Source organism: Blastocystis sp. subtype 4, assembly GCF_000743755.1.
Source record: "Blastocystis sp. subtype 4 strain WR1 chromosome Unknown seqid_0113, whole genome shotgun sequence".
NCBI lineage: Eukaryota > Bigyra > Opalinata > Blastocystidae > Blastocystis > Blastocystis sp. subtype 4.
The window spans coordinates 800-13,930 of NW_014569434.1; the positions used below are offsets into that span (position 1 = coordinate 800).

Genomic DNA, 13,131 nt, shown 5'->3' on the forward strand with positions numbered 1-13,131 from the left:
GGTTCAACAAGAAAAAACGAATCCAGTGAAGTGTTAGAACTCACTGAACTTGATTGGGACTGACGATGAGTGAAGATGTATGCATCGATCTCTTCACTAATTGCTTGGTACTCACTAGACAAACTATACATCACTTTGACAACCATTTTCAACTCTTCTCCACATTCCTCCTCCAATTGTTTTATTAAGGAGTATTTTGAAACTATATTCATATCCACGTCATCCAACAATTGTCGGAGAATACTAATACACTCTGATCTTTCCTCCTGACCATCTACCGATACATTTTGCGTCTCTACATCTCTCTGTAATCTTTCTTCGTCTCTGTAACTGTCTACATCATGATCCTGTTCCATGAGATGAAGTTGCCAAAATGTATCTGTTACAAACAGGTAGGAAAAAATCAGGATGAAAAATGGTCTTTAGCGCCGCGGTTCTTGCAATCGATACACTGACATTGATCGCCACAACGAACACCAGAATTGAAACATTCACAGTACTTCTTATCACAATGGGTTTTGCGACAGCGACAACCACTCCGATTGATTCCCCTCTATACATCATCCATTCTCCCCTTCTCTACCTTTTTGTCAACATGACTATCAAAACAGTGCGGATCCCTGTTAAGCATCTGCTGAATAGTCTCTTCTCGTTCCTCTTCGTGACGAGGATTGTTGTAACAAGCCAGGCAATTGCACTCACTATTACAATACCCACGATTCTTGAAGCATTCACAATATAGTTTCAAGCAATGACTACGACGACAGTTACAAGACGTACATCCAGAAGAAGTATTTGAGGATGTATTATGAAAACGGACACGATCGCCAACTTCACGCCTCTTTGATATGGAACGAACTGTGGGTTCTGGCTTTACAATATCTTCAGACTCATGCCTTGAATTTGTCAAACAGGAGGTAAACGAAGGAGGGCACGGAGGATGGACTGGAAAATGACGGGTTTTGCTGGGAGGAAGAATCGCATCATTGCTCTCCGATCGCTTGATCGAACTCTGACTGAATGAAGAGAGAGACGAACAGGAGGTTGTGCTTGTGCAACTGTTGTAGGTAACAATCTCTCCAGTTGCTGATGGGAGAGAACTGGACTGGGGAAGGATCTCTTGTTCATTATCATCACACTAGAAATCAGTCTCTTGTTCGAGACTTACAAAACGAAAAGATGTGGTATTTGTTAAAGGGATCGCCAGTTTCAGAGGACTGGATATTTCAGGACGCCACTCATCATCATCTCCATCAGTGTTCTCTGTCAGAACAAGTGCTCTTCTTTTTGTTTTCTTTGTTAATGATACCTTCTGATTTTTCATTCCCTAAACAATCAATCTCACCAGCCTCTCCCACCATCAGGATATCGATACAACTAAGGGTATTAGGACTTACACAACCCATTGGCTGTCCCATGGATGTACTATTTTCTATGCTATTTTCGTTCGTTTCACCCTTTATAACATTTGAACTACTCATAGTTTCTTCACGGATTTGTCTATAAAAAACGTTAGTCCATCCCTTCTACAACAAAATGATCACACTTATATGAGACCTAAAAGCCTTTTTAACAACGACAGAAACAACACTCACTGGCTCTTCAGTTCTTGGGAAGAAAGGTCTTTTCAGGCAATAGATGAGAAGGAGATGGTTGACTCTACACTTCTCAAGAAGTTATGGGAATGATCCTTTTGGCTTTTAAGGGAGAAAGACAATAGATGACCAGCCATTTGAAACTGTCAATAACCATGGGGGTAGAATCGCGAGAATTCAAATCTCTCTCCTGTTTTTCATATATTAATACCTGATATCGAGAGAGTAATCATTGTACCTGTCGGTCCATCTCTGGGACTGTTTAATTTCAGACATAACCTTCTCTATGAAGACGGAACATGCGTTGTTCTAACAAACAGTTCTTTTTTCTTTCTATACAACTCTATCAGTCTGACAAGGAGATTTTTATGCTTGGATCTTTCCTTTATTAAAGATTAGAATACCTAGACACACAATGATGGTAGCGACTGCTTTACTTGTAGTAAGACATTGGTTTACATCCATTCTACTTTACACTTCGCATGAATAACCTACTTGCAAAACAAGTAACTAGACACAAGAAATACAACACAGGCACGAACACATTGCAAGAGACCTGTCCAAACAGCACCAAGAACGCCTTGAATCGAAAACAAAGCCCAAGAATGAACAAAATGCGATAGAATATAGAGTCCCGTTGCTTTCAGTGCCATCTAAATTAAAAGAGATTAAAAAGAATACTGTAAGAGTAGCATGATGGGATAACAAGGGACGAAGAATCAAGGTTTGACGGTGAGGATCTAAAGAACATCGGGAATCTAAGCAAGTACAAGTATCAAAACAGATCAATAACAATGATATGGAAGTATTAATGATGCCGATCCATTTGCACGTCTCTTTCGATCCTTTATTCCCAGGAAGTGTCTATATAACGATAAGAAGACATTACGTACAGAAATGTACTCATTGAGAATGTAGCTAAGAGCGTAGAACTGAGCACCCAAAAGAGTCAGAAGAATGCCAGTGAGAGGAGAATTACCTGATGTATTAGTTGATAGTGGTGACAAGATTAATCCAAATGTCACAATAAGGATTCCTAGCCATTGGAGTGGGCTGATCTTTCGTTTCAAAAAGACGAAGGAAAAGAGGGCACTCCAAATAGCAACAGAACTAAAGGCAACTTGAAACAAACCACTACCACAATAAGAGAGTCTATACATGATGCAATCAGACCAAATAGACCCAATTGTTCGAATAATATATCCCGTAAAGTCACACAAAGCAGTAGCAACATATGCAATACGAAGTGCCCGCGAAGAATTCTGAATGGACTTGGACTCTTTGATCACTACATCACTCTCTCTTTGAAGGAGCAACTGGGATTCGATATCATCTCTCGAAAGCTTTTGTTGATCAGAACCAGAAGGTGAAACATCAGCAAACTGAATTGGAGAGAGTCCAATAAGGGCAGAAGAGAAGTAATATGCAAATAGACTGAACATAGATCTCATATCTATTTCAAATAATTCGATACAAGGATTACGTACTTGTTGCGCCTAAATAAACAATCCTCTGAGCACATAGAGTATCAACGACACCAGAGGCTAAAAACAGAAAAATAAGCAAGATCGAATTCATTAGCGAGAATCTCAAATGGAACTCTCCACGAAAATGAATTAGAGAAAACAATGTTAAAATAACACATTAACATCCGAGTCTTCGTCGAATCACCTCTAGGGACTGTCGCATATCATCAATATCGCTTAATTTGTCTTCACTAAATCTGGACGATCCTGTTGTCAATTGCTCTACAGCTACTGTTAGCTTTTCTAGTTGTTTGGCCATTGATTCAACAGCTTGGAGTCGTTGTTCTAAAGAATCGAGTCTCTTAATGATCTCTTCAGATTCACTTCCACTCATAGAAGAAAAACGAGGAAGTACTACTGAAGAACGGGAACTTCCTTGTCGGTTGGCTACTTCTGGAGCAGGTGACTGGTTATAGGAGCGCCGTATTTCTCCCACAGTTGGTGGGTGATCGGAAGGGACTCGTTGTTGAGTTGAATCAGAGTTGCTTGGCAAGTAGTCGGCTGTTCTGCGGATTTGAGGTTGGGCAATAGATGGAGGGCCTCGGATTTGAGGCTGAGCAATGGAAGCACTTCGGGACTGAGATTGAGCAACAGTTGATGAACGTGACTGAGGAGCAACAGCCGATGTGACACGAACTGGCTGACTGATGGATGGAGAACGTGGCTGAGTCACAGCGGAAGTACTTTGAGAGACAGATGTCCGAGGAGGTTGTGAGCCTGTAGGAGAATCAGGTCTATGAGTACCAGGAATCGAAACAGCTGAAGAAGACTTAGGCTGTGTTCCCTTTGCCTGCAAGTTGAGACAGAGGCGAGTCCGAGACTTTTCTAATTGAGCACTATGAATCACTTGCTAGCAGAATCCCAACACAGCACCTCCTCCTTTAATAATTGTCTCTATAAATGAGCCAATATGCGAAAACCTACGATAACTATCAGGAGCCTTGAAAATGGATGAACGACGAGTTACTAGACTGATACATGACTATAATTCCTACTTCCTTTGGAGGTAACCCGATCATCCTTCATCTCCATGGCGGATGAACCACTCCGATTGGAGAATGTAGAGACACGAGAAATACCATCATGTTGGGACTGGAGTGTAGTCAGTGTAACTTTGCTGCTTTGCTGAACTGTTGACGCTAGTCTAGACTAATATCTCACTAGAACTCCTACGATTGCATCTGCTTCTGGAGTTGTTGGACTGATTCTGAAGACAAATCTAAGTTACACACTTCATTCATATCAGTACTCTTAGAACGGAAACTCTGTAACCATTGCTCGATATCAGCTGGTTTTAACAACTTCATTTCACTATCCGAATCCGATCGAAGTAATCCTTTGGATATAGAAGCAGGTTTGGTGATAACACCACGAATCCAATCAGCAGATGAGATAGCTGCTGATGGTGCCGGACATTTTCCATAAATCTCCTAGAGATGAGAAGAAGAGGTCAATCTCACTTGAATACTAGCTCCAGCTTGATGAGGCATCGAAATCGACATCTCGTCAATACCCGAATCCACATTAATACGAAGGAATCTAGTCCTTAGAACGAGTTAGAATGAACACCTGTCAACCTCATTCTTGTTGAAGTCAAGGAGATGTTGAGGAACCATTGCAAGAGACTTAACACTGCTCCGAAGACTAATTAGGATACAGTTACCTCCTTCTAAGCATAAGATAAAGACTTCGATCTCACCTCGATTTGTCCACATACTCACATCATCAACATCAATCCCATTCAGCTTTGCATCACCTCGTCCTGCATACCATAACACATGACAGCATGGATTATAGAAAGGAACAAAGGGGCCTGGACTCTATATCTTATGATAAAGACACAATTCCACATTATCGGCTGTGATCGTGTATACCGAATTCTCAATGTTCCGAATATCCCGAAGGACCACTTCACGATTACTTCGACGACTATAACCAGTCGTTACCAAATAATAACTATCTCCTAACCATGTCATATAACTACGGCGAGGAGAAGCGTGTCCCTGAGGATAAAGAGAATATTTAAACAATACTTCCCATGTCACAACAGTCGATGAAGTACGTGAGTCCCAGATACGATACTCTCGATTCTTCAAACCAGTACATAGTAAAGAGCCTGTAAAATCCCATTTCATCTCCTGGAGCTGGATTTCCTTCACTGCCATTGTTGTAATCTCCTTGGTACTGAACACATCCCATACACGACAAGTACCGTCACTAGATATCATTCATATTCGATCCAGTACCTCGAACCCGTTGCAACAATGTTGGACGCCACGGGGTTATACTCCATAGTAACGACTTTCCTGCGATGTCCCTCCAATGTAAGAACAGGCTCCAATCCAGGGTCAATAACACCCTCCTTTGGAATCTTCCATAACTATAATCAAACAAGCCTGTAGAAAATACCTTAATCTCTCCATCATCAGCTCCAGTCAACAGAAGCGAACTATTAAATGGATCGAAGGCAAAAGAGGAAACGGCATATCTACATCCACAAGTATCGAAATCACTACTTATGACAATTCAAACGAGTCGAATTGTGAGTATATCGCTCACTTCCACAGACAGGTCGAATATACAACTGGCCTGTGGGACCAGCTACAGGCACAGCAAACAGAAGTCCGTTCGTTTTCACAACTACTTGGTCCACATTGGATGACGGGAGGCTAATGTCGGTGTACCGACACGTATCTACTTAAACAAACGCAAGTGCAAATCTACCCGTCAACATCTGAGAATCCAAAAAGCGAAATCTGGATGCTTTATACGGATCCATACACACAAATAATCAAGGATATTCCTAAAAATCAAAGAGAATGAAAACTTGGGATTGATATCCTGAAAAGAGGAGACGGAAATAGTCAGATTTTCTGTTCAATACATACATAGCACACTCTTCATGAACCGATCATTAAGACACAACAATACCCACTCTTTGTGTTCATTATTACAATAAACTTGAAAAGAAAAGATGACTATACCGAGGCTCGAACTCGGGATCTCTCGCGTGTCAGGCGAGCGTGTTAGCCACTGCACTATACAGTCTGATATAAAAAGTCCTGATTAATCTATTTAAGGTAAACAACTGAACCTCAAATACTCAACATCATGGGGCGAAGTACAACAGTCCCCAGATGGGGGAGTTCTTCGAATTATCATACACGCAGTTGCTTGGTTTGTTATACAATCTGGTTAGCCCCGACATTCTTTGTTCTGGGAGTCGCTATTTTCTTCTCTCCAAATGCAAGAATGCAAGATATTCTAGCGTATTCATTCAACAAAGTGTCAATTGTAGATACAATGAGAAAGCTCAAGAATGGATGCAAATAGGTATCAAGGAAATGCAGAACGCAAATCTTCAGTTATTTGTGTATGGTTTGGAGTTTCCATTGTTTTCTGATCAGAATCGCCCTGGAAAGTATTTCCCGATTCGTGATAATTGTTCTAAATCAGATGATCCATCTGTTGGATGTATTTATGTGTCGAGCTATTCTCTCACTACCAATGTAACGTTAACAAAGGATTACTACATTCCATTTGTCATTTCCGATGGATCCTCGATTGTTGTTAACACAACACTACGGAAAAGTAAGTTACTCAAGTCCATTCAATCAGTGTGTATCCGAGTTCGATGGAATGAAACCCAGTTCGTTCTCGATTCTCCTTCTGAGTGGTCGATATATGGCGATCCGGTTGGTTGTGAGGCGAGTAATCGCTGGAAATCTGTTACTTACGGAAAAGAGGTTCTGGATACCATCCCAATTCATGTAAGAATGTATTAAAATTGTGATATAGATACGGCACTATCAAGACCCTAGTCTTATTGCCAGTGCCTACACGAAAGGTTGCAGTGACCGAGCCACAAACAGTGACTGTTTAGGCATCTCAAAGAAGGAGAAACAGTTTATTGGGTTGTGGTGGATGATTATTACTTTTATTTTGTGTATAGTAGAAATGATTGTAAGGATTGCAGCTGTTTGTCATGTAGGTTTTTTCCTTAATGTACTTCTGCTTTAACAAACTGCCCTGGATAGAGCATTATTAGTTTGAGTTATTGTTTGTTATTACTGAAGTTCCAGATCTTTGCTAAATGGATCATACGCTTGCAATTGACTTTGGTACATCAAATTCTACGGTGTATGTTTATAAAAACAACTCCTTCGAAGCCCTTACTGATGAAACTGGATCTTCCTTATTTCCTTCTTATGTCATGTATTATAATGATAGAATAGTCACAGGAATTACAGCGAAGAAGAGTATGGGACGTGATGGACGTTTTGTTGTTGGAAGTGTGAAAAGACTTATTGGGCAACCATATTCTTACTATGAGCAATTGAAAAATAAAAGTATATTTGGCTGTGAAGTCGTCCGTGGAGAGGATGATTATCCCTACTTTGTTGTTAGTAATAATGGTATGCGTGTCAATTGTGTCGATGTTGCATGTGAGTTGTTCAAGGAATTCAAGAGACGAGCTGAAGCTTATTGTAATCCTCGTGTGTTTGATGCTGCCTATCTTACAGTTCCAGCTGACTATAAGGACTATCAGTGTAATAAAATCAAAGAAGCTGCTCGGCTAGCTGGACTCACCATCAAGAAACTCATCACTGAACCGGCTGCTGCCGCTCTATCTTGGTACTATAGTCAAGAGGATGGATTCAAGAACAATTCGAAGTTCCTGGTATACGATTTTGGAGGTGGCACCTTTGATGTTTCCCTGATGAAGTACTCGCATGAAGATGGATTTGTTATTGTGGATCAAGGAGGCAATCCCTATTTAGGAGGAAATGATGTAGACATTACTCTCTCAGAATTCATTGAGCAGCAATATCGCAACCAATATGGAACAGAATTGATTAAAAAATCAAAGCAGGCCCTACGGAAACGAAGCGCTCTCAAAGAAAAGAGTGAAGAGATCAAATTAGCGCTGTTCACACAACAATGTACCGATTTTGATACATCACCTTTCACAGGCGACGAACTTAGCATACCTGTCACTCAAGCTTCCTTCAATCGTTTGATCGATCCTATTGTTGACAAGACTCTGGAATGTGTGAAACTTCTATTGCAACGAAATCATCTCCAACCAGGGAACATAAGCTATTTCTTCATGATTGGAGGATCTTCTCAACTGACTCTTGTTGCTGAGAAGACAAAGAAACTCTTTCGTGATTGTATCTTCCCTCAGGTGAATCGACAGCAGTGTGTAGCGAACGGAGCTGCTCTGATGCTTCTGGCAGACTACTCTGGAAATAGGCAAACTGTGAAGGAAATCATGAGTGAATCCATCGGATTAGGTATTGGAGAGGGGAAAGTACTGATTATGCTCAAGAAAGGAGGAAAGTTACCTCTTACGGGAAAGAGCTACTTATTTAAAACGACTCTAGATAACCAAAAGCAAGTGGATATGAAGATCTTCAAGTATAACGGTGATCTAAAGAGAGACGAACCTGTAAATATGATTGATGAAGCTGTATGTCGATATATCTATGATCTGAATTTTGTTTTACCTGAAGTAAGGCCAAAAGGAGAATACTATATTGAGATCGAGTTGTCAATGGAAGTTGGCGGTGTATTAACTGTAACTTGTTATGATCCAACTTCTGGACGTAGTACAATCTATACTCAAGAGTATGAAGCGGTATATGGCTCATATTTCCTTGTTTGTTTTCAATCCTTTTTCTCTTTCTTTTTCAGTATTAATTGCCTTATTTCTAGAGTGCCAATTGTTTTCACTATTTCGACAGTTACCACCTTTACTCTTCACCTTTCATTATTTTACTCTTTCAAATGAATAGTCTCCTTATTTTCTTCATTTTTTCGCTTGGTAAGACTTTGGATTTGAATTTCTCATACCCAGTTGTTGCCTCTGAGTGTTCAGATGAAAAGCATTATGCTAAAGTCATCAAAGTTAGCGGAAGTCGAGGAAATAAGGAAACTTTTACTATCTCAGGGACAATTAATGGTATGGAAACTATTTTAGTGACAGGAGCTGCTGTTCCTGCAAATCAAAACTCGACCAATGAGTATTGTCTTGACCCTACAGATGATGGGTTGTATAAAGTAAATCTGCTTCAGACGTAGGATATGGAGGAATCTGTACATTGTAGTGATGGAAGACTCTGGGATGAGCACTCCTATCTTCAAATCATTGAAGAAAACGACTTAGTTGTATTCACCGGTAGACTCTACAATGAGAAATCTGCATTTGAATTTAAGCGTAGTCATTACTTATTATTCTCATTCTAGTGACTAATATTGTGAATCCTGGAGCTACAGTCTACCATTTTGCTTCCTTTACTGAGGAAGACTGGACAAAAAAGAACTTTGTGATGGATGATAGTTGGACCCCACTTAGTACGGCCAACAATCGTATTGAAAATGGAAACCATGCTACTCGTTTTTCATTTGATGTTCCCGATGTAGATAAGCTATCTCATGTTTATATTCGTTTGTACTATCGTCACGGCATTAGTGTTTGGCTGAACGATATTCGTCTCTTTAAAGATCATATGTCAGAGTGAGTGAAAAAGGAGAGTATTACTTCTAGGCCCGAAATGGAGGCTCCATACTTCCTATTTACTATGGGATCCGGTTCCTTCTCATCCTATATGTGGGTGAAGTAGGATCCTTGACATGTTTCTGACTTAGTGTGATGGTTCCCGCCTACATTTTAGAAGCCTCAAACAATGTGCTTGTGATTTCAGCTCATTATACGGAATTCACAGCTATTCAAGTGAGTTGGACATTTTCGATTTTCCCTGTGTATGCATCTATGAAGGAGGAACGTAAGCCAATGAAGAAATGATAACATGAAGGTTGTTCTCCTGTACAGTTCACATTGAGTCACAGTGCTGGTGTGAAGTCTATGACAAACAATCTTGCGTCGTATGTAGTTGATGGGTTTACTGAGACTCAAACCATGTTCTCTTCTACTTCTATGCACTTCACGATCACTACTCCTGTGTAGGGATTCAAGATATATCTGTGATCATAGAGTTGCTTCGATCAGTGAGTATACCCTGTATCGAAAAGGAACGGATGCAGTGAAGTCCTGGAAACTCTTAAATTGTGGTAAAGGCAATCCTGATTGCACACAGTGGCTACAGTCATCATCTCGTCTGGAGTCAAAAACGAAGGATGGAGAATACCGATATTCGTGTGATGACACAACCAATCTCCCTTCCACTCGCTTCCGATTGGAACTCTTGAGTATGAGATAAATAGAGATTGATAAGATAGCTCTCGATGGTGAAATCCATGATACCAGTCTCAATGAGTTTACTCCTTATGTCTGTGGAATGAAGGTGGATCAATCCATGTATACACATTCCTATATGTATGCAAATGTTACCCAACAAATCACCAATGCTCCTATTGATACTATTGTGGATGCCACCTATTCTATTTACCCTCCACTCCCATCAACACTCTCGATTAGTGAATCTACAGGTGTGATTTCGGGATCTACAGAAGATCTTGCGAAGTTTAACGTGTTTTCGGTGATTCGTACGGTTAACACCGTCTCTACGAAGTTCATTTTAGTGATTGAAACTGGTAAGGAACATGTGAATGTGATAATTGATAGAGAATCCTGACAAACCTACTGAGGCTCCTCCTACCTTGCCTCCTACCCCTTCCACAGCGACTCCTACTGAGGCCCCAACAGAGGCTCCAACTGTTGTTCCCACTGAACCTGCGTCTAATGCTACCATGATTATCGTAATTGTGGTGATTGTAGTATTAATTGTGATTGTTGTGATTGCATTATGTTGTTGCAAGGGAAAGAAGCGAGATCGAAAGGGAGTTATGAAACCAAAAATGGTTGTATGATCTTCTTGTTGGAACAAACATGTCATTTACAACATCCCTATTCTTGATCATTCCTACTCACACTTACAGTATTTGAGGCAGGAGGAGGTTGCGAACAAGATATCACGTCGCTTGGTACCACTTCCTTGCCTACATTCATACACTTATCACACACTTGTTCAAACAATTCTGTCACATTATAACCCGATTTCGCCGATGTTTCCATGTAATCGATACCATTCTCTTCACAAAACTGCTGTATTTCAGCCAATGTTAGTGCCTTGTCACTAAGATCCACCTTATTTACTGCAAGAATGATATAACAATCTGCCTTATCGGTTTTCTGATGAATATCCAAAATCCAACGAGCTGCAACTTCTAATGAGCGCTTCTCTGTCACATCTATAACCAAAACAGCAGCTGCAGCATTTCGGTAATACATAGGAAGAATAGATCGATACCGCTCTTGTCCGGCTGTATCCCAGATATCCAATCGGAATTGCTTCTCACCCTTCGTAATCACCCTACGACATCAGAAACACAACATATCTGCACTTCGATTTAAATGCTGCTCCAATTGTACTATCGATTTGTGAGTTGAACTGTCCCGTTGTATATCGCATTAGCAAACTTGACTTTCCAGTTGCAGCATCTCCCAATAGAACAACCTACAAGATCATCTAGATCGCTAATTACAGAAATACCTTGATTCCAACCAATTGGTTTTCTATAGACATTGTTAAGCTTCAACAAGATTCGGAGCCGAGAAGCCGTTTTAACAGGATGCTCTCGTCAAATAATGAGTAATCGAATCGTTCAGCCTGTAGGAAAGGTAATTCATTGTGGCTATACAGTGATTGGATAGATCAAATTGACAAACGTAGCGATCATTCGCTATGAGTATAAGGGAAAGAGATTTGAGATCGCTTGTTATAAGAATAAGGTTTGAAAAAGTGGTTGTGAGTTACGGGGTAGATCATCAATTGGCGAAATGGGATTGAAAAGGATATTGACGAGGTACTTCAAATTCCAAATATCTTCTTGAATGCATCTAAAGTCGAATCGGAGTGAAAGTGTCATTGTTAGGGAGTGACTGCGAGTCATGAGGATTTGATGCATTGCTTTGGAACTACAGACACCTCTGTAATCAGTAAAATCATTCTGGAGAAGGGTGTTGAACAGATTTCAGGAAAGGAACGTGAACATCAACTTCAGGCGTATGAGTCGTTGCTTTTGTTGATTGATAGGATGAATCAGGAAGTATCGACTCTGATTTCTGAAATGTGTTACAATCCTGATACAGATGCTCCCTTTACTGTATGAATGGAATAGTCTACTAATATGTAGGTAAGTATGATTCAACGAGCTATGAAGGATGCTCATGTGTCACTTCGATTAAACCAAAGTGCAAAGAAGCAGGCTCTCGAGATTATCAATATTCTGAAAAAGGTGATGCGGATTGAGCGAATGCAAATGTTGATTCAGTTCACCTGCAAGAAGAAGAGTATGGTGAAGTAGAGTTTATTCATGGATAGAAGAGAGTGTTTTAGATGCGTTTTGTAAAGAAGAAGGTGTTCATGTGATTTCCAAAGATGACACACCAATTTCATTGAACTGGAAGTGCTGCATTGACCCAAAAAGCTACAGAGCTGTGGATGTCCTTTGCCAACAGAACCCTTCAATTGCTTGTGAGATTCTTCAACACAAATATGTACCTGAAGAGAAGCCATCCGATTCGAACACCTGTGCTGAGCACGTTGTAGATCCTGCTCCAGTGGAACCTGTGAAAACAGAAATGGTGTCAATGAAGTTCAAATGTAGTTCATGTGAAGCTGGGTTCAATACTGCAAATGAGCATCGTGAGCATTTCCGTAGTGATTGGCACCGATTCAATCTTAAACGCAAGAACAAAGGATTACCTGTGATCAGTGAGTCTGAGTTCAATTCTCTTGATGAAACGGATCGTGAATTATTCTTAAAGCAAGATTCTGTAGCTACATAACAAGTATCCTTTGATTTGTTTGTTGTATATAACCGCGGAAGTGTGTTACAGGTCATTTATATTGTCGGATCGTGTCATGGTCCAAGAAGTAATCACCCTGTTTATCTGATATTTATAGCCTTACTATTATGATACTTATCAGAGTACGAAAGGTTTCTACGATTATACGATAACAAGTCATATAGAACAGCCGCGA

General features: G+C 40.3%; 8 protein-coding genes across 8 annotated transcripts; 4 read left to right on the plus strand and 4 right to left on the minus strand.

Moving 5' to 3' along the window:
- Nucleotides 1-403: 403 nt before the first annotated feature.
- JH06_1877 (hypothetical protein) lies at nt 404-1,418 on the minus strand (the record flags this gene model as incomplete). Its single annotated transcript, XM_014672105.1, has 4 exons — nt 404-553; nt 584-1,138; nt 1,169-1,327; nt 1,359-1,418. 4 exons carry the CDS (start codon nt 1,416-1,418, stop codon nt 404-406), a joined length of 924 nt encoding a protein of 307 aa, XP_014527591.1.
- A 543-nt stretch (nt 1,419-1,961) lies between these two features.
- On the minus strand, nt 1,962-3,173 carry JH06_1878 (hypothetical protein; the record flags this gene model as incomplete). The annotated part of the gene is given in 6 exon segments (XM_014672106.1): nt 1,962-2,061; nt 2,089-2,105; nt 2,123-2,248; nt 2,277-2,459; nt 2,489-3,048; nt 3,083-3,173. 6 exon segments carry the CDS (start codon nt 3,171-3,173, stop codon nt 1,962-1,964), a joined length of 1,077 nt encoding a protein of 358 aa, XP_014527592.1.
- A 66-nt stretch (nt 3,174-3,239) lies between these two features.
- JH06_1879 (coronin like protein) lies at nt 3,240-5,900 on the minus strand (the record flags this gene model as incomplete). Its single annotated transcript, XM_014672107.1, has 13 exons — nt 3,240-3,957; nt 3,988-4,015; nt 4,046-4,087; nt 4,117-4,265; nt 4,295-4,551; nt 4,582-4,660; nt 4,691-4,790; nt 4,821-4,941; nt 4,972-5,338; nt 5,368-5,501; nt 5,531-5,609; nt 5,638-5,815; nt 5,846-5,900. 13 exons carry the CDS (start codon nt 5,898-5,900, stop codon nt 3,240-3,242), a joined length of 2,307 nt encoding a protein of 768 aa, XP_014527593.1.
- Nucleotides 5,901-6,373: 473 nt separating this feature from the next.
- On the plus strand, nt 6,374-7,141 carry JH06_1880 (hypothetical protein; the record flags this gene model as incomplete). The annotated part of the gene is made up of 3 exons (XM_014672108.1): nt 6,374-6,390; nt 6,420-6,891; nt 6,920-7,141. 3 exons carry the CDS (start codon nt 6,374-6,376, stop codon nt 7,139-7,141), a joined length of 711 nt encoding a protein of 236 aa, XP_014527594.1.
- Nucleotides 7,142-7,299: 158 nt separating this feature from the next.
- Nucleotides 7,300-8,915, plus strand: JH06_1881 (molecular chaperone; the record flags this gene model as incomplete). The annotated part of the gene is made up of 2 exons (XM_014672109.1): nt 7,300-7,331; nt 7,352-8,915. 2 exons carry the CDS (start codon nt 7,300-7,302, stop codon nt 8,913-8,915), a joined length of 1,596 nt encoding a protein of 531 aa, XP_014527595.1.
- A 173-nt stretch (nt 8,916-9,088) lies between these two features.
- Nucleotides 9,089-10,954, plus strand: JH06_1882 (hypothetical protein; the record flags this gene model as incomplete). The annotated part of the gene is given in 9 exon segments (XM_014672110.1): nt 9,089-9,201; nt 9,232-9,292; nt 9,346-9,641; nt 9,672-9,743; nt 9,773-9,909; nt 9,940-10,087; nt 10,119-10,333; nt 10,349-10,678; nt 10,710-10,954. The coding sequence occupies 9 exon segments, from the start codon at nt 9,089-9,091 to the stop codon at nt 10,952-10,954; spliced, it is 1,617 nt and encodes a 538-aa protein (XP_014527596.1).
- Nucleotides 10,955-10,976: 22 nt separating this feature from the next.
- On the minus strand, nt 10,977-11,670 carry JH06_1883 (RAS-related protein RNH1-like protein; the record flags this gene model as incomplete). Its single annotated transcript, XM_014672111.1, is given in 4 exon segments — nt 10,977-10,991; nt 11,022-11,457; nt 11,474-11,601; nt 11,638-11,670. 4 exon segments carry the CDS (start codon nt 11,668-11,670, stop codon nt 10,977-10,979), a joined length of 612 nt encoding a protein of 203 aa, XP_014527597.1.
- A 62-nt stretch (nt 11,671-11,732) lies between these two features.
- Nucleotides 11,733-12,935, plus strand: JH06_1884 (SBDS family protein; the record flags this gene model as incomplete). Its single annotated transcript, XM_014672112.1, has 7 exons — nt 11,733-11,756; nt 11,799-11,876; nt 11,909-11,989; nt 12,020-12,150; nt 12,181-12,250; nt 12,281-12,437; nt 12,469-12,935. The coding sequence occupies 7 exons, from the start codon at nt 11,733-11,735 to the stop codon at nt 12,933-12,935; spliced, it is 1,008 nt and encodes a 335-aa protein (XP_014527598.1).
- Nucleotides 12,936-13,131: the final 196 nt, after the last annotated feature.